General features: G+C 30.8%; 1 protein-coding gene across 1 annotated transcript; it reads right to left on the bottom strand.

Annotated features, from left to right (window-relative positions):
* Nucleotides 1-2,198: 2,198 nt before the first annotated feature.
* Nucleotides 2,199-3,381, bottom strand: LOC132938890 (zinc finger MYM-type protein 1-like). The gene is made up of 3 exons (XM_061005880.1): nucleotides 3,020-3,381; nucleotides 2,797-2,867; nucleotides 2,199-2,710 (listed from the first exon to the last, which is right to left on the bottom strand). The coding sequence occupies exons 1-3, from the start codon at nucleotides 3,379-3,381 to the stop codon at nucleotides 2,199-2,201; spliced, it is 945 nt and encodes a 314-aa protein (XP_060861863.1).
* Nucleotides 3,382-18,860: the final 15,479 nt, after the last annotated feature.

Here is an 18,860-nt window from a genome sequence, read left to right on the forward strand (position 1 = left end):
GACCGTAGGGACATGAAATTTTGACTGAATGTTTATATTAGCATTCTCTATACACCATAACATTTTTCAAATATTTTGACTTATTTTGAGCTGTTTACGGACATTGTCAATTTCCATTTTTTTTAGATTTTTTTCTATAAATATCAATAAAATTTTATCTGTTGAGTAAAAAAGCTTGAAAATTTAATAGAAGGCTCCTAGGTTATTGTTTCAAAGGCAGATGAAAAAAATTAAAAATCCTTAGTCACAGTTTATAATTATAAGCATTTAAAGTTCAAATTTTGACAAAATACGGAAAAATCACGAAAAATAGCAAATTATTTTGATGAGAATTCATAAAAATTTTTCTTTTTAAATCTAAGATTTGAAAATGTAATATAAGATTACTCATAAGTTTGTCTACCTTTATCAAAAAAAAAATATCTAGAAGAAACTTAAATTACATTTTTATGAGCGTCTGAAATTTATATTTTTATAACATTTGATATTTACTCGATTTCTCATGTAACAATTTTCTTATTTTATTGTAATTAAAAAACGAATGACTGTAGATACTTGACAATTTCACTGAATGTTTATATAAGCATTTTCTATACACCATAAAATGTTGAAAATATTTTGACTCTTTTTGAGCTGTTTACTGACATTGTCAGTTTTCAATTTTTTTAGTTTTTTTTTCTATAAATATCAATAAATTTTTATTTGTTGGGTAAAAAAGCGTGAAAATTTAATATAAGGCTCCTGATATATCGTTCTAATAGCAGTTGAAAAATATTAAAAATACATAGGCACAATTTTTTTTTATAAGCATTTAAAGTTCAAATTTTGACAACATTTCTCAAATTTATAATTTATTAATTATTTTGTAGTTAAAAATGTATAAATGTTTAACTTTTATGGCTAAGGATTGAAAATTTAAAACGAGGCTCCACGTAAATAGGTTATATATAAATTACTTTATTCACAATAATATCATCAAATATACTTGGTAATATCATAGGCTGACTGACCGTTATCGCTCATAATCGTTTTTCTTATACAATGATATTATATCATTGAATTCAAATTTAACACCATCCATTACATTGACCCACTTGTAACCTACTGTACAGCAGAGCGACATCCACTTACCCACCTTTTTTTCTTTTTTAGTTTTAACGTTTTAACTATAGATAAAGCTTCGATTGATGGAATATGTTAGGTTTCGTGTTAAGTAATTTCTGCTGGTATGAAACCATAATTGGAATGAATGAATACCAAGTTGGTTTCCATAGAACCATCCGACAAAAGATGTTGAGCTTATTCAATAGAAATGGCATCATTTGAATTTAATAATTGTACTATTCCTTTTTTTACTTCTACAAAATTTTAGAAATTTGTTCACTGCTACGTTTAGTTACTTTAATTTTATATTTTAAGTTATATAATCTTAAATGTAAACGAAAATTATGAAAAATAGTTAAAATTGCTGTAAAATTTAAATTTAAAAAAATCGCCAAAATTGCATTTATTGCAATATAATTTTTTTTTGTTTAAATTAAGAGTTTAACGAAACATTTTAAGCTTACTCAGCAATCAATATAAGCATTTACTAAAGACATGCAAATGCAAAAACTTCCCTGCCCTATTCATAACTCAACTATATTGAAGTTTTATTGATTATTTGAACAATTTAAATATTATTTTATTATTTGATAAATATTAAATATAATTTGTTCAAAATAATTTTGGAAAAAAAACTTTTAAACGTGTCGCGGTTTGCGCAAGTGCAGTGGCTTACGTAGGTCATTGCCGACTATTTGCCAATCACAGCGGTACCCTTCCGAGGCTGCGCAGTTTTTTCAAACTTATTTGTTATAGAGCAGGCATCAAGCACGTATCCAGGATCAATTTTCGGGGGGGGGGGGGGGGGGTTTAAAATATTTTTAATACATGAACTAAAAATACATAGTTAATAGTTATATTATAATTTGATCAATAATATTATACACTACGAAATATTATAATGTAATAATGTATACAATTACAATATATAAATAATTAAAAATACTTGTAAAAAATATTTAATACGCATGAACTAAAAATACATAATTATAGTATAATTTGATAGATAATATTATGCACTACAAAACATAATATAATAATGTATACAAAATATAAATAATTTAAAAAAATGGTTGAATACCTACAATTTTAATTCATAAAACAAAGTCAACTTTACGTGGCATTCTTGAAAATGTATTGATTATTTCTTCAATATCTATTTGGATACCTCGGTGGACTGACAATAAAGCTAAACCTGTCAGACGATCTTCACTGCAGCTATTCCTCAAATAGGTTTTTAATCGTCTTAAAGTTGAAAAAGAACGTTCTGCAGATGAAGTGGACACCGGGAGTGTTGCAACTTGCAAGTATAGATAAGAAATAATGTAATTGTGTTTTATAAATCTTTCAATTAATTGACTTTTGAAGTAGTCTAAAAATGGCAAAAAAATTGATCTCCTATAATACTGTTCTGACGAATCTACCGGAATATTGTTACGATAGGTAGATTGCCTAATTAATCGTGGCATTTTAACCGTTTCATCTACTAAGCTTAATACATTTTCGACATCTAAAAATAATTTGTGGAATTCTCCCTCACTATTTTCATAAATTGAATTAATAACTTTCACACAGTTATTGACATATTGACAACACTCAGATAAATCTACATTTATTTGTTGAAAGATTTACATAAAGGCAATGTTATAGCAAATATTTTTTCTATAATGTACAACGAAATTACAAACGAACTTGAGGTGATAGTTTTTGAAAGTTGAAATGCAAGTTTTGATGTTTCTAAATTATGATGCTGTTCAAGTTCCCTTAATGTGTTAGTTATTGGTAAATGTAGTTCTTATTAAACCGTAACAAGCTGTCGTGGCGTTCAACCCAACGAGTTTCACACATTTTTAAAAGTGTTTGGTGGCGTGTGCATGGAATTAAGTCTTTTATGAACTTTTTAAGAACTTCTGACCTTATTGGTGATTTTCGAAAAAATGAAGTTATTGTAGATATAGATCCAATACAATTTCTTATTTCAGGAATGTTACATGATTTACTAATGGCGAGGTTTAACGAATGGGCGGCGCAATGAACGTATAAAGCGTGAGGTGTTATATCGTATATATTTTTTTGAACTCCATTAAATATACCACTCATCGAAGAAGCTCCATCATAGCCTTGACCAACTAGATTTTCCTTTTTTAAACCTAATTTGTCTATTTCAATCATTATTGTACGGGCTAATCCTTTTCCTGATGCGTCATAAATAGGAATAAAAGTTAAAAAATCTTCCTTAATACTACAATCTTCAATATACCTCACACATAAGGACATTTGTTCTATTCGTGATATGTCGCAAGTTTATATAATATATTAAAAGATAACGTGTAATAACTAGAGGGAAATTTACAAATGCTTAAAATAAACTGTAGTCTGTAGTTGTACATTATACATTTATATATAAAGACGTATGTAGTTAGTTTTTATTACCTATATTATAAATATATACCTACTTTAAAAATTTCGGGGGGGGTTTGAACCCCTAAAACCCCCCCCTGTATACGGGCCTGGCAGGCATGTCAAACACGCGACCCATAGCCCATATTTTTGTGGCCTGCTGCTACCAATATTATTGGACAAACATAAAATATTGATGTCGTGTCACGACTATCTTAGATTCGGTATGAAGGGTTATTGAGGCAAGAAAAACTGAGAGATAAACGGGTATAAAAACAACAACAATTATAAAATTATAAGTGGCTTCGTAAAATAATATTTCTTCCAAAATTGAAAAGTTAGTGGGAGAAAAGAGATGTCAAATATAGTGTATAAAGAAATATTAATATGTTTTTTTTTTTTGTAATTTATATAACACCATTTTTTTTTTCGGTTTCAACCGACGGCGGACACATACTAGTTGCGGACGAATTATTTAGGTCAGGAATTATAACATAACAATTGCGGACACGAGTTTCGTTGTCATAATACTAATTGCGTACAGAGCTTTTTTTAATAAAAACCACGTTAGTTGTGGACACAAATATTTCCCTTCACCACTTTTTCAGGACTTAGGACAAGCTACCAAAAAAATTGGTAGGTGGGGTTAAAATTATTTGTGTCTTACAAAAGAGCAATCGTTATTTTTAAAATGTTGTTGAATTATTTATTGTTTTAATTTTGTGGAAGAAATTGTTTATAAAATATCTATAGATTATCGCCATTATTTATCGTCATGGTTTTTATAGATCTTGTGGTAAAAATGTTTTTGAAACAGCCTGTATATCAAACAGTAATTTCCCAACGTCCACGATCGCTATATCAAAAATAATAATAGGAAATTTCTTGTCATATATTTGTGTCCGCAATTCGTATGTTAACTTTTTAGATTTCGTCCGCAACTCACATGGTTTTAGTCACTTTGTCCGCAATTTGGAAACACCGCCGACGGCGCCGCGGGAATTACTTTCTTATTACTTCCGCGACGCCGCCATCGTTTATTTGACATTGACAAATAATTACCCCGACTAAGTTCGTATATGACATTTACATTTCATAAATTATGTTTTTCGTTTTGCCTTCCTGGCGCCTTCTAGGGCCGACCGGAGTCCGTCACCCTGGCAGTCTCGTTCCTGTCCGTCCATTTTAGCGAGCCGACCGAAGTCCACCGCCCTGGTGATCGCGTTCGTTCCCTCCCGGAAGTCCTGCGATGCCGTGATCGCCGTCCCTCCCTTGGTGTCACGGGTGGTGGGGATGAAGAACGTGGTCGGTGACACCTCCGACATTACGCGAAATCAAATAGAGAGTTTGGCCGTCACGTTCTTCTTCGTCCGTTCCGGAAGTCCGGGTGGCTAGTTAGCCGTTCGCCTGTTCTTCTCGCTCGTCAGCTTCCTTCGTGGATAGGATTGACTCGATCATCGCGATGAAATCGAGTCGGTTCGTCGCTGCCTGAGCGAGAAGCCTGGACCGGGATGCTGGGTCGTCGGGTAGTGCGTCTGGTCGAGAATTTATATAACACCTATTTTCATAAATAATTAGTATGATTTATATTTTATTTAAATGTTAATGTTCATTTTTTTTTTCATTTTTTAATTTAGTTGTAATTTTAGTATTCGTAAACATAAAGAATAAAATTGAAAAATTTGTACAAAATATTAATTTTTATGTGCGGTCCAAATAAACTATTCAATATACTTGGGCCACTTAATACTTTGAGTTTGACATGCCTGTTATAGAGTATAGTAAACATAATATTTTGTTCATTTGATAATTTAAACCAAGGCTTTGAATCCAAATAATTTAATTTGGATTTTCAGTTTTGCATTTTCAACATTAACTGAAACCAGTAGTGATAACTCGATCTGGAAAACCTCTGCGACAATTTATTTATTCACTGGATCTTGCTAGGCTGTTTGTTTGGGTGTTAAGGAATTATAATGATGTTGAACCCATCATCTTATCAGGTATTAATTGTAACACATTATTGTAATCTTAAATCATATACTAAGGATGGATCTACTGCATTATAAACGAGTACTACATGTTGAATATATCATTATTGTTGAGTCGCCAGGGGACTGATATCTATTGTGCATGCATGTCACTACTCATCGCATATATTTTATCATATAAGTACATATTATATCACTAAGCTGGCGGTGATATAAATTACACATGATAATGGTTGTACTAATTGTATGCGTGAATGTGTAATATAAATTGTGCGCATGCCCATTTGCCCGAATTTCTCTTAGTTATGTTGGCTTCAAATATTTAGGCAGTAGTTCTATCCATTGTATATTATGATCTATCGTCTACCAATGGCCCATATCACAAATCTTATCTTAATGATAATAAAACAAATTGTTTATAAAATCTGATTTTTGTATTTTTTTCAGTGGATGAGAAAGATGAAATAACAATTCGTCAATTAGCTGAAACGATTACAAAATCATTTAATTTTCAAGGAGTTCTAGAGTTTGACACTAGTGCTGCAGATGGTCAGATCAAAAAAACTGCTTGTAATGATAAACTTAGAAGATTGTTACAAAAACTTTAAATTTACCAATTTAGAAACAGCTATTGCTGACACTGTTGAATGGTTCAAAAAAAATAATAAACAAGCAAGACTTGTCGCTGCATAAAGAATATGATCTTTTAAAAATATGTTTTTATTTATATGAGGAATTTGAATTTATCTTAAATTTATTTTTGTTATAAGTACTGTTATTTATATTATGTAGTAAACAATAATCTTAATTAAGTAAATTGCTATATTTCTAACTAAAACTGTACTACTGTAAGAAATAACTAATACTTTCGTTTACAACAATTTATTACTTTCAATAACTTCAATACACATACATAATAATTCAGTAAGTTAGGAACGACGTGCGTCCCACGTTCGCACACGACAACAACAACTACGAATATTAAACATAACCTCTAACATGAGTGGAAAAGTAATAATAATAATAATAATGATAAAAGTAATAGTAATAATAATAGTGATAATAGTAATAATGATAATAGTAATAATGTCACAGCTCGGCCATCCTGACCTATCCCAGTATCTGGGATCATTACACAATATCTTTAACTTAACATCATAATTTCTAATAACATCTGAACAATATTATAACAATACATAATAGGATATTACATTCATAATAGTATACATAAAATAATAATTAACCACAAACAAGTAAATAGTAAGTAAACAGTACATTTTTAATATAAACATCAATAAATAATAACATAACCATAATACATGAAATATAATAAAGGATCATTTTTCCAAGCTCCTAACCCAATGTCTCATGTTATCTGAGCTAATGACTCCTTCATAAGGCACCTGAGTGTGCTGAAAACCTTCAACGTCTTTGACTATAAATCTATCATTTAGTAACACTTTGTCTATTATATATGGGCCCTTAAATTTAGGTATTAATTTTTTATTCACCCCCACACTAACATCTGTATTTTTAATTACAACAAAATCTCCTTTTTTATATAAGGTAGGTTTCTTATGTTTCTCATCATAATATTTTTTATTATATGATTGATTTTTTACTATCTTGTCCTTAGCCTCTTTTCTTATTTCCTCCAAGTTCCTGTCCTTCTTCACTTCCACCAATAACCTCCTAAACTCACCTTCCACCGTACCATGTTGATATACACCAAATAATAACTTAGATGGGGCTTCACCCGTCGAAGCAAATAACATATTGTTCAATGCGTACTCGACCTCATGCAATACCCTGTCCCACCTATTTAAATCTACTGTCTTTTTTGCCAGCATTGCTGTTATGCAACGGTTTACTCTCTCAACCTGACCATTTGCCCGGGGTGTTGCCGTTGCCACTAATACCAAATCTATTTTTTTCTGGGCTAAGAATTCTCCAAATGCATTAGACGTAAACGTTGAACCTCTGTCAGATATTACCCTTCTAGGTATACTATAACACCTGAAGTAATCATTCATATGCTTAGTTACTTCTACCGTGTTAGTTGTTTTACAAGGATATAACCTAACAAACTTTGTAAATGCATCAATGATTACAAACAAATATTTATTTTTTTTACCAGTCTTCTCAAGTGGACCGTAGTGGTCGATATGGATTGTATCAAACGGTATTGGAGTCTTAGGTATAGGGTGCAACTCACCTTCCTTTTTACCATATACTGGCGAATATGAGATACATTTTAAGCAATTTGAAATAAAACTTTTGACTTTTTCTCTCAAATTGGGAAACCAAAATGTTCTCAACACTACTTCACTGGTTTTTTCTACACCCAAATGACCATATTCCTCATGCACCGACCTTATCACATTATCCTCCATGCTAACAGGGACGTAAAACAACAACTCACTTTTATACTTCCTATATACTAAACCATTTCTCATTTCAAAGTACTTATCCTCACATTTCTTCAACCGCTCTTTTAACTTGTTAATATCTTTATCTTCAATCTGTTTAATCGACAACGTTTGCTCGAAAGTATTTTCATACAACATTAATATATTGGTATTCCGACTTAATGCGTCAACGTGTTTCATTTTACTTCCTGCACGATGTTCAATACTGAAATCATAATTCTGAAATAATAACGCCCATCTTGCAATCCGAGGGTTCATATCTTTCTTGTTCATAGTCAACTTGAAACTTTCACAATCAGTGAACACTTTGAACTTAATACCATTGAGATAAACATGAAAACGCTTCACTGAATACACTAACGCCAAACACTCCAATTCATAACTATGATATTTAGCTTCTACCTCAGTGGTTCTCTTACTATAATAAAATACTGGATGCATTAGACCGTCTTTCTGTTTCTGTAATAGGATCACTCAAATGCACTAGCATCACAATGCACCTCGGTTTCAGCTGACGGAGAATATAATGCCAAAATCGGCATTTGCACCAACTTATTCTTTAACAACTCAAAGGCCTGTGACTCCTTCTCCCCAAACTTAAATTGAGCTCCCTTCCTTAACAGCGCATACAGTGGTGCTGCCAAAATGGAAAAGTTTTCAATAAATCTCCTAAAATAACTGACTAGTCCTACAAAGCTGTGTACATTGGCTATTGATTTAGGTATTGGGAATTGTGTCACTGCTGCTACATTAGCCGGATCAGGTCTCACTCCATCCTTATCCACCACATAACCCAAATATGTTATCCTCGACTGCAGAAAAAAATATTTATCTTCCCTCAATTCAAGTAAGTTATTATTACATGCTATTAATACCGATTCTATTATTTCCAAATTTTCTGCTATAGTTTCTGTGGCTATCAACAAATCATCTAAATAAACTAATAACTTTCCAGACCTTATTAATTCCCTAAATACTGTTTCAATATATCTCATGAATGCTGAGGGACTATTGCAGTACCCAAAAGGCAATCGGACATACTCATATTGCCCCAAAAATGTTGAAAAAGAGAGATATCTGGACGACTGTTCCGATACTTTCACATGGAAATAGGCATTCTTTAAATCTAACTTTGTGAAGAAGATCTTCCCTCTTAAATTTTCTAATAGATCATCTATATGTGGAATCGGGTAATGTTCTTTCACAACTCTTTTATTTAATTCTCTCAAATCCGCACACATTCGATATGTATTATCTTTCTTTTTGACTAATACTATGGGCGAACAAAATTCAGATTTACTTTCCTTTATAATACCTTTATCTAATAACTCACAAATTATATCCTTCACTGCGTTCCTCTCTACATATGATAATCGTCGAGGTTGGTAATTAAAAGGAGTGTGGTCTTTCAAACTTATATTAACTTCTTAGTTTATCTCAGGAGTCTCTGGCTTTAACACCTTTGAGTAACAGTTATGATATATTTTTTTTAACTTACATCTATCACTAAATGATACCTCAACTATGTTCAACTCCACCTCATCTCCCAACTCATACTCTATTAACCCTAAGTCAACCAAGAAGTCATTACCATTACACTGTTCTTGCTTCGAATTTACCATAATCCTACCATCTTCACCAAACCAAATATTCATCCCCTTAATAAAATCTCTACCCAATAAACATTCGGATAACATAGTCTGATCATCTACCACATAAAATATTTGTTTCTTATTTAAATCATAATCAACTAATAAAACCGTAGCATCAGTAACAGCTTCAATACTCAATTGAGACCCGTTGATACCCGAAATAAAAATATCATTATTAAACGGTTTTCGTTCACTAGTCCGGATAAGAGACTTAATCAAAGAAATTGGGCTACCACTATCTACCAATGCATTAACAGTAACAGTCTCCTTACATAATATTATACTTACCCTTACATTATATGCTGGCTCTAACAGTCTGATCTCTCCTGCTGATCCACTATGTTGCCGCTCGTTCTGTCGCCGAGATTCTTCATTTGTGTCATTCCTATTTTTCTGATCACGTTCTGGACACGCTGATCACTGATGTGCTGTTGAACCGCAACCGTAGCATGCTCCTTTTGGTCTTACTGGACTGGGACAACTTGGCGCAATGTGTGTTCTGGATCCACAGTTGTAACATATCCGGCTTGTTGCTGACTCAACACCCTTCTGACTCCTACTCGAACTTTCCGCTTTGGGCTTAGGACTTTCTCCTCTGGGCCACTGCTTCTCATTTGAATTGGACAAAACTATTTTATTTTGAAATCGAACATTTCTGTGCTCCACTAACCGCATGTAGTCCATAATGTCAAATAGTAACTCATTTTCGTCATTATGAGTACGGCTTAACAAATATTGAAATAATTCTTTCGACTGGATACCGTCTAATAACTGTTCCTTGGTATCAAACAAATCTAATTCCAAATCTCGACAAAGTCGAACCTTTTCGTGGAAGTAGTCTAGAATACTTTCGTTTTTACCTTGCACCCGCGCTGCCAATGCCTTCCATCGACTGCCCGTGTTAACCTTTCTGAAGAACGTTGCTTTAAACTGCTGTTCAAATTCTGCCCATGAATTGAATCTTCGCCCAATATACCATTGGCGGGCTGGACCATCCACGTTTACTCTCGCCGCCTCCAACTTGAGTGCATCCGACCAACGATGTAATGACGCCACTCCACAGAGCGTGCTCAACCAATCCGCCGCTTCGTGGGGCTTACACTTACCATCAAACGTTGGTAGTATTTTTGACAAGTCCGGTGGAGCGTATACCTCCTCTGGCGGTTTCTCCTTTATCGCTAACATTCTCATTAGTAACTCATTCTGTTTGAGTAATGTCTGCATCAAAATCGCGTTCCCGTCTTCCTTTACATGGCTCTGAGTGTTCTGAGTACTCTGGCCGAAGATCACACGATTCACTTCATCAGTAGAGTACTGCGTCTCGCCGTCGACATTTTTATCCGCATTCATCTGACCATCCATAATTAACATTCGTTCTTTATCCCACTTCTGATGTAAGAAATAACTAATACTTTCGTTTACAACAATTTATTACTTTCAATAACTTCAATACACATACATAATAATTCAGTAAGTTAGGAACGACGTGCGTCCCACGTTCGCACACGACAACAACAACTACGAATATTAAACATAACCTCTAACATGAGTGGAAAAGTAATAATAATAATAATAATGATAAAAGTAATAGTAATAATAATAGTGATAATAGTAATAATGATAATAGTAATAATGTCACACTACATAAGTATAATCGGGAACTGTTATTAATTAGTTTTAATAAACTAAAATATAATTTCACTGAAAAACCCTAAAGTATAAAACAATTGTACTTAATATGCACTTAATATGGGTGCAACAGAAATGTAGTAAATATTAGGTATAATAAAAAAGATGGTATTATTTATTTTTGAATGAAATTTACTAAAATATAAAAATGTACAAATGTTGTAAGCTATCAACCCCCATTAATTGATCATTATCTCTAAATATGAAAATTAATATTTTTCTAAAATAAACTATAGTTTATTGCTATAACTTGTCATTTTTAAAATTATTATTACATTCATATTTTTTCACATCTATTTAAAAGTCTTATAAAAAATGTATGTTACATACATTTTGTGTTTATATATTAAACTATAAATAATACCTTTTAAAAATGTTGTCTTAATTCATGGGCGTCCATTAGTGGTGGAGGGTGGCAAGACGTGACAATTGACTCTCCAACTAAAAAGTTAAATGAATTTATAATTTAATATATTTTTAGCATGAAAGCATGAACTTGTACAAGAATAGTTTCATTCAGGATGTAAATATTAATTTTCAAATAAAAAAAATAAATTCTTTAAAGCAGTTCTTATTTACCGTTACAAAATAATAAATTTGATTACATTGTTTGATTTGCTATTTATTTGTTTTTTTACTATACTTATTAAACATTTCAATGCATTTTGTTATATATTATAAAAAACTACAATTAATATTAATTACTAAACATTAGCGTAAATACATAATAGTATATTATTTACATTTTTATGTTGATGTAACATTAAACTTTTAATTAGTTTACATTTTGAATTTTTTTTTATTATTTTGGCCTACCTCCCTAAAATTTTACTTATGGGCGTTCTTGTTTTAATGTCATTTAGGAATTCATAAAATATATTGACATTATTTCTAATGTTTATGAAAATACTTCTACCAATGTTCTTTTAGTATCTTTGATGCTAATGCTCTATTTTGTCGGTTTCCGTTCCTTTTTTTTTTTTTACAACATTCCTCAGGATTTTAATACCTAGTTTCTATTAAGTGGTCACAAAAAATGTTTGAAGGTACCCTTTTTTGAATTTTGATGTTGATAATATAATCAGTGGCGTATTTACGGGAGTGCATGACGGTGCACTTGCACCCCCTGGTATTATGTAGCAGGTGCAAAGATATGCTTTTGCACCTGCAGATTCTGAACTTTATACCTATGAAATAACAATACTATTTCATTGATTTGTCAAACTTTTTATAAAAGATTACATAACTGAACAAATAATAAAATATTGTTATAACTTATAATATAATAAAATTATGTTGTTATTACTAATTCGTTATAACCAATAGCCGTGTCACTATCATAGATTATAGATTAAATTTACTAAAAGAAAATTTTTCATTTCATATAAATATCACATTTTATAACATTGATGTGTTATTTTTTTTGTGTGTTTTTCATCATCTTTGGGACAGTAAAAATGCTTTAATTTTCTTCAACAGCATCTTTTCTAGTAGGAAAGTAAATTTAGTTGGTAATTTTTTTTTTTGAGAGGGGGAAGGGGGGTCAAAAGTAAAAAATGCCCAATAATTTTCAAAAACGTAAGGAATAACAAATAAAAAATTAAGAAAAAACTGAAATATTTATGAAAAACCAGTTTTTGATAAAATTAATATTAAAACAAATATAAATGAAATTTTCATTTTCATTTTCATTTTCAGCAATTTCTATATGCACCATAACGTTTTCGTAATATTGCAACTCTTTTTGATTATAAATTACGAGTTGTATTAGTTTTTTTTTAAAACTTTTCGATACTAAATTTTTTGGTCGGTCCAAAATCTTGAAAATATAATAGAATGTTCATCATAAGTAAAGTTGTTGTTGGTGGAAATTTAAAAAAATATGTGAACGTAAATCCACAATAATTTTTATGAGCATCTGAAGTTAGACAAAATGACAAAAATTGGTAAGTTATTTCTAGTTAGAAATTCATAAACATTTTCTATTTATATGTAAACTTTGAAAATTTAATGAAAGATCTCCCTATGATTCCTACATTAAAAAAAAAGTTTACTGAAAAGTCAAATTCATTTTTTACAAACTTTTGAAGGTAGACATTGGATAATATTCACTTGTAAATTAACAAATTCTCATTTTGAAAACTATTGGGGATTTATAATTTTGATCTCCCGAATGCACCAAATATATTCACTTTCCCATCAAACAAAATACTGTTGAAGAAAATCGAAGCAGTTTTACTGCCCCACAAGGCGATGACACAAAAATTAAAAAAACACATCATTTTAAAATCAATACATTCATAGCATTCAGAATCTAAGATTACCTAGTGTACCTGAGCAAAGCGATTGGATTTAAATAAGACTTAATAATTTGTCTTTACAATAATTGGACCAATAAAAGATATGCTCCTGCTAAAATTTAATGGAATTACTCCAATGAATATAATATAATTGCTGTTTTTGTGTCTCTTTTTCAGACTACAAAAAACCATCAAACCAATACACTATTATTGTAACAAAGTAAACCTTAACACCGTGCATGGTTCTTGAACCCGAGATCCATAATTTCTTTTACTTGGTCAATTTTTCATTAAACCGTCTTTTCATCGTCTCCACTGTCACCAATAAGTTCTTTGTTTTCTTAATTTTCATTTTTCTCTGTCATAAATTTGCTCAAAAAGACCAAGCCTCTGGTCTGCACATAGTACTGACTTCTATCATAGAAGTCAGTACTATGTGCAGTCTATTATATTTTCTTCGATCTTGAAACAGTGATGTATATTTCCACAACAAAACCAGGACCATTGTACTTTATTTAAAACTATATTACGACTTTCAGTCCAAAATATGTCCGTTTGTATAGTTCATCATACATTAATAAATAATAAAAAAAAAATTATAAAAATATAATTTACAAACAATGTGAATTATTAACTATATAACTTAATAAATAATGGGACTGTCAAATGCGTTGGGTCAACTGGATATAGGAAAATAATTTATTCTAACAATGTAATAGGTAGGTACCTAGGTATTTACAATTGGAATTTATTAAGCTATAAAGGTTGACATTTTATCAAGCTATGGGTAGGTACATTAAATTACTATCTGATATGGTGGTATCAATATATAGCATTCAACACCAAAGTTATTTAATCGGTAGATCACGTCATACAATACTAGAACCTACCAAAAAAAATATTAAAAGATTAAAGTAAGTAAGATAAATAACTATAAGTATACTGTCACTCTGAATTGTTCTTACATTATTGTGCTTACATAGTTACATAATATATATAACCCAAAGTACATTACACCATTCTGCAGAAATTTGACAAATAGGATGGAAATATAAATGAAAAACATAATAATAATGCATTCTCAAACTAAACTAGACTGATCTGTAGTATAAATTAAATATCTTATTAAACTGCATTAGGTACCTTTGCAATACTTACTGTTTTAAGACCGTTTAATATTAAAATCAGGAGAGCGTACAATCGCCCAACTTAATATAAAATGCAGAGATTTGCATAATCTTACTCATCTGCAGAGCTACCAACTAGAGAGATTACTAACATTCAGTTTGTATGATATAGGTACTTACGGTGTATGTTTTCTCTTAAGATTTTAATAATGATATTTAAACACAATAAATTAGTCTAAGAATGAAAAAATCACTATACATACTAGGTATTGTCAATAATTCATTTTTTTTTTTTTTTTTTAGTTCTTTTTGTCTTCCAAAGTTCCAACCGCTATATTCTTTTTAGCTATATTAGTCAAATATTCTTTATGTTTTCTTTAGTTACGGTCATCTGCACACTACTATTTACTGCTACTTACTATATTCATGGCCATGGTAAATTGTGCTGAAAAATAATTTTAAATATATCTACATAAATAGGTACATAATAATATTATAGAAATTATTTTAATTTATTTTTACAATTTATTTACAATATCTAATTATATTTAACACATAATTTTAAAATAATTCTGTCCATCAGTGGTTATTTTCTTTTTCTTTTTCTTTTATGTTCTATAATTATAATGGCTGTACCCATTTTTACAAAACATGCATAGTTTATACTTAATTATTTACAGAAGATAACTCAGACATAATAAAGCTGGTTAACAATATTTACAAATAGGAATCCATTCTAACAGAGAATGGTTACAACTTACAATGAGTGCATTTATAAACTTATGTATAGAATAATACTAGCCTAAAAATAAACATTTAATATATCACACACGTACTTAACTTGCCTAACCCTGACACCGAACATATTAATTAATATTTATTTATTTTACACAGTGGACCAATTTACATTACAACATTAGTTTGTAATTACATACATAACACATTTTTTTGATTTTAGGTAGCATTAATTTCTTATCTATCATTTTTATTTGGTGGGCTGAACACCCCTACACATCCGTCGAGACAGTTTCGAGTAATAATGACAATATATTATATGTAAAAATTGTGAACTATAGAAGGGTGTTGGTGCTTCGCCCCCGTGAGCCGTGGGTCTGTTTTACATACATTTGTTCAGGCCTCCCCCCCAAAAAAAACTTTTAAGTTTGCTTATAATAATATATTTTAATAAATTATAGGTTGTTGTTGATTTTCACATAGGTATTATTGTATGTTTGTCTGCACTTAGTCTTGAGAAAGATGTTTCTCATTACTGTCAGTTTCAAAATCAATGACATTTCTCTGTGATGAAGTAAAGTGTTATGTAAATTAAACAAAATGTGAAACTGGTCACTACGTAAAGCATATTTGAACTCTATCCTTAGCATTTTAACCCACCTATCAAATAGAGATCGGCCGAAGAGATGCAATTTGGTCTGTGTTATATTATTATTTATTTGTTTAATTAAATAAGTACCTACCTATCAATTGTAATTTCTTTATATTTATTTTATATTCAATTAATTAATGTACTATACTGTAGGTGCCTTTATGCATTTTATTGGTCAGGTCAGGTTCTTTATATAAAATAAATTAGTCCTGTCTGGGATATTATTTTTATAACTGATTAGAAAATAATATTTGCACGTTTGATGCTATTTGGTATTAATATGTCAGGACGGGGATGACTCCCAGTAACTACTAACTATACATACACAAAGATGTTTTGATGACATAAATACACTGCAGATTTTTTAGATTTTGAGTGGAACGATGGATGTGTTGATTTTACAATGATGTGTGTTTTGACAGTAACTTTTCTGATAGGAAAGTGAATCTAGTTAGTACTTTGGGGGGTCAAAAATGAAAATTTCCCAGTAGAAACAAAAGAAAAATTAAGGAAAAACGGGAATTTTTAAGCAAAATATGTTTTTGAGAAAATCGATTTTGGTTTTTGGTTTTTGGTTTTTGGTTTTTGGTGTAACTCACTCTAAAACAAATGACCGTAGGGATATGAAACCACTAGTGTTTATAGGAAATGTTTCCATATTTATTTGACGAGGTCCACACTCTATTAAATAAAGTCTTAATTTTTCATCGATAGAGGGCCATTTATTAGGGTCATCAAAATCAAGAGACTTAAAATTGGTGTACTTTTCATCATCATTGCAAGATTTTTTATTTTCAATATTTTCTTCACTTATAGTACTTATAGCAATATCTTTCTTGTTTTCATTTTCAGAGTCAAAATCAGCTTTTCTGCAGTTTATATCATGTATATCTTTAATATTTAAATTGGCACTATTCTTTTCAGTTATATTAATCTCTTCTTTACTTTCATTGTCATGTTCTTTTTTTTTATTGTCAACTTCGCCCATACTTAGATCTTCAATATTTTTATTTCCACTATTTTCTTCACTGTCATCAGTATCATTATCATTAATAACATTTTCTTGACTATTTTGTTGACAAAATTTCAGTAAACTACCTTTTTGTTTAACTAAATCTTTCTCCCGTGCTAGTCTTTTCTTTAAATATTGCGAACCTGATAATTGTTTACGCTTTTTTATGTCATCGGCCATAATATCTGAATAAATAATTAATTAATTAATATTATTTTATTTTTTAATTATTTAACATAAACTCCATACAACAACGGACAAGAAAAACTAATTATATAACAGTATTACATAGTTAATTAACCACTAGTTAACAAAAAGTCTATTATTTGGTCTTTTTGCATTTTTAAAATAATTACAAATACAATAAATATCAGATAGAAGATGTTATGCCTGTAGTAAACGTGTTCTAATTTATTAAATAAATAAAAATACATTCAATTATGAAGAAGACTAAGAACGACGCGCGATACAGCAATATTATTTACTGTCGTGAACCCAGTTTCAATAGCGTCTATAATACGCAGCTTATTCTCCCTGGCCCCCTCCGGCCATCCGTCAAACCATAACCTAACCACGAGCCTAACCATTTTACATAATATTATGATTGAACTGTCGGGCAGTTTCACTATAACGGCGACCGTATACTATTGAACCATTTAGGTACCAATAATGATTAACAGTAAATTAAAAATATATTATATTTATATTACTTACCTATTGTGTAATGAAGTCTTGATAGATGTATATGTCTTGATTTATAAAAAAATTATATTGTTGAGCTCAATAAAGAATGTACCTACACTACACTACACTGTACAGCGAGAGTGAATGACACACAACAGTCACCAATTGCAAAAACGCTAATAGAATTATTATCGATTAAATTGTAATGGCACAACATGCTTTGAGACGTTATCGCAATTCAGGGAAAAATTATCTATATTATTTTTATTGAATATTGTTTTGGAGTTAATATATGTAGATATATATAGATATGTAGATATATATATATACAATATGTTTGTATATTGTACTTTGAAATTTGTTAAAATCTAAAATAAACGTGAAAAATAAGATATTTAAATTTTCTTATATGCCGTCTCTATATAGTTATAAATTTTGCCGCCGTAGGCTTGTGCCTACGTCGCCTACGCCTATAACCGACCCTGATGCTACTACCTAATACTAATAAGAGTAGTATATAATAGAGAGTTCAGACCGCTCGCCCCCTCGCCTTCTCGCCCTCCTCGCCCCCTCACCATCCTCGCCCCCCTCGCCCTCCGCACCCCCACGCCCTCCGCACCATCAGTTAATTAGTGATAATGATTATCCGTAACGTGTGCAGTGTATAAATCTTCTTATCAGTAATTAACTCCTACTATCAGCATCTGATGCAACTACCGTAACCTTATCAGTAATTAACTCCTCATTAGTGATAACGATTATCCGTAGCGTGTGCGGTGTATAAATCTCCTTATCAGTAATTAACTCCTACTATCAACGTTCAGTGTGAAATTAAAAATAAACATATATTATTATTAAATATCGTATGACGCATATATTTATTGTTATGACGGTGTAGATTTATTCAAATAGCCGAAAATCACGAAATAAACGCTTATTGATATAATTCAGAAATATCTACAGCGTAGCAACATTTAGTGTACGGCGTAGGTTTTTTTGAAAACGAACAAATAGCCGAAAATCACGAAATAAACGCTTATTGATATAATTCAGAAATATCTACAGCGTAGCAACATTTAGTGTAC

The sequence above is a fragment of the Metopolophium dirhodum genome, chromosome 2, assembly GCF_019925205.1.
Source record: "Metopolophium dirhodum isolate CAU chromosome 2, ASM1992520v1, whole genome shotgun sequence".
NCBI classification, from domain to species: Eukaryota; Metazoa; Arthropoda; class Insecta; order Hemiptera; family Aphididae; genus Metopolophium; species Metopolophium dirhodum.

Coding starts and splice junctions, on each gene's coding strand:
- LOC132938890 (XM_061005880.1), bottom strand. CDS start 3,381: ATGTCCTTATGTGTGAGGTATATTGAAGATTGTAGTATTAAGGAAGAT. Junction 2,868..3,019: donor TTTCGAAAATCACCAATAAG/GTCAGAAGTTCT, acceptor TAACACATTAAG/GGAACTTGAACAGCATCATA. Junction 2,711..2,796: donor TTCAAAAACTATCACCTCAA/GTTCGTTTGTAA, acceptor AAATAAATGTAG/ATTTATCTGAGTGTTGTCAA.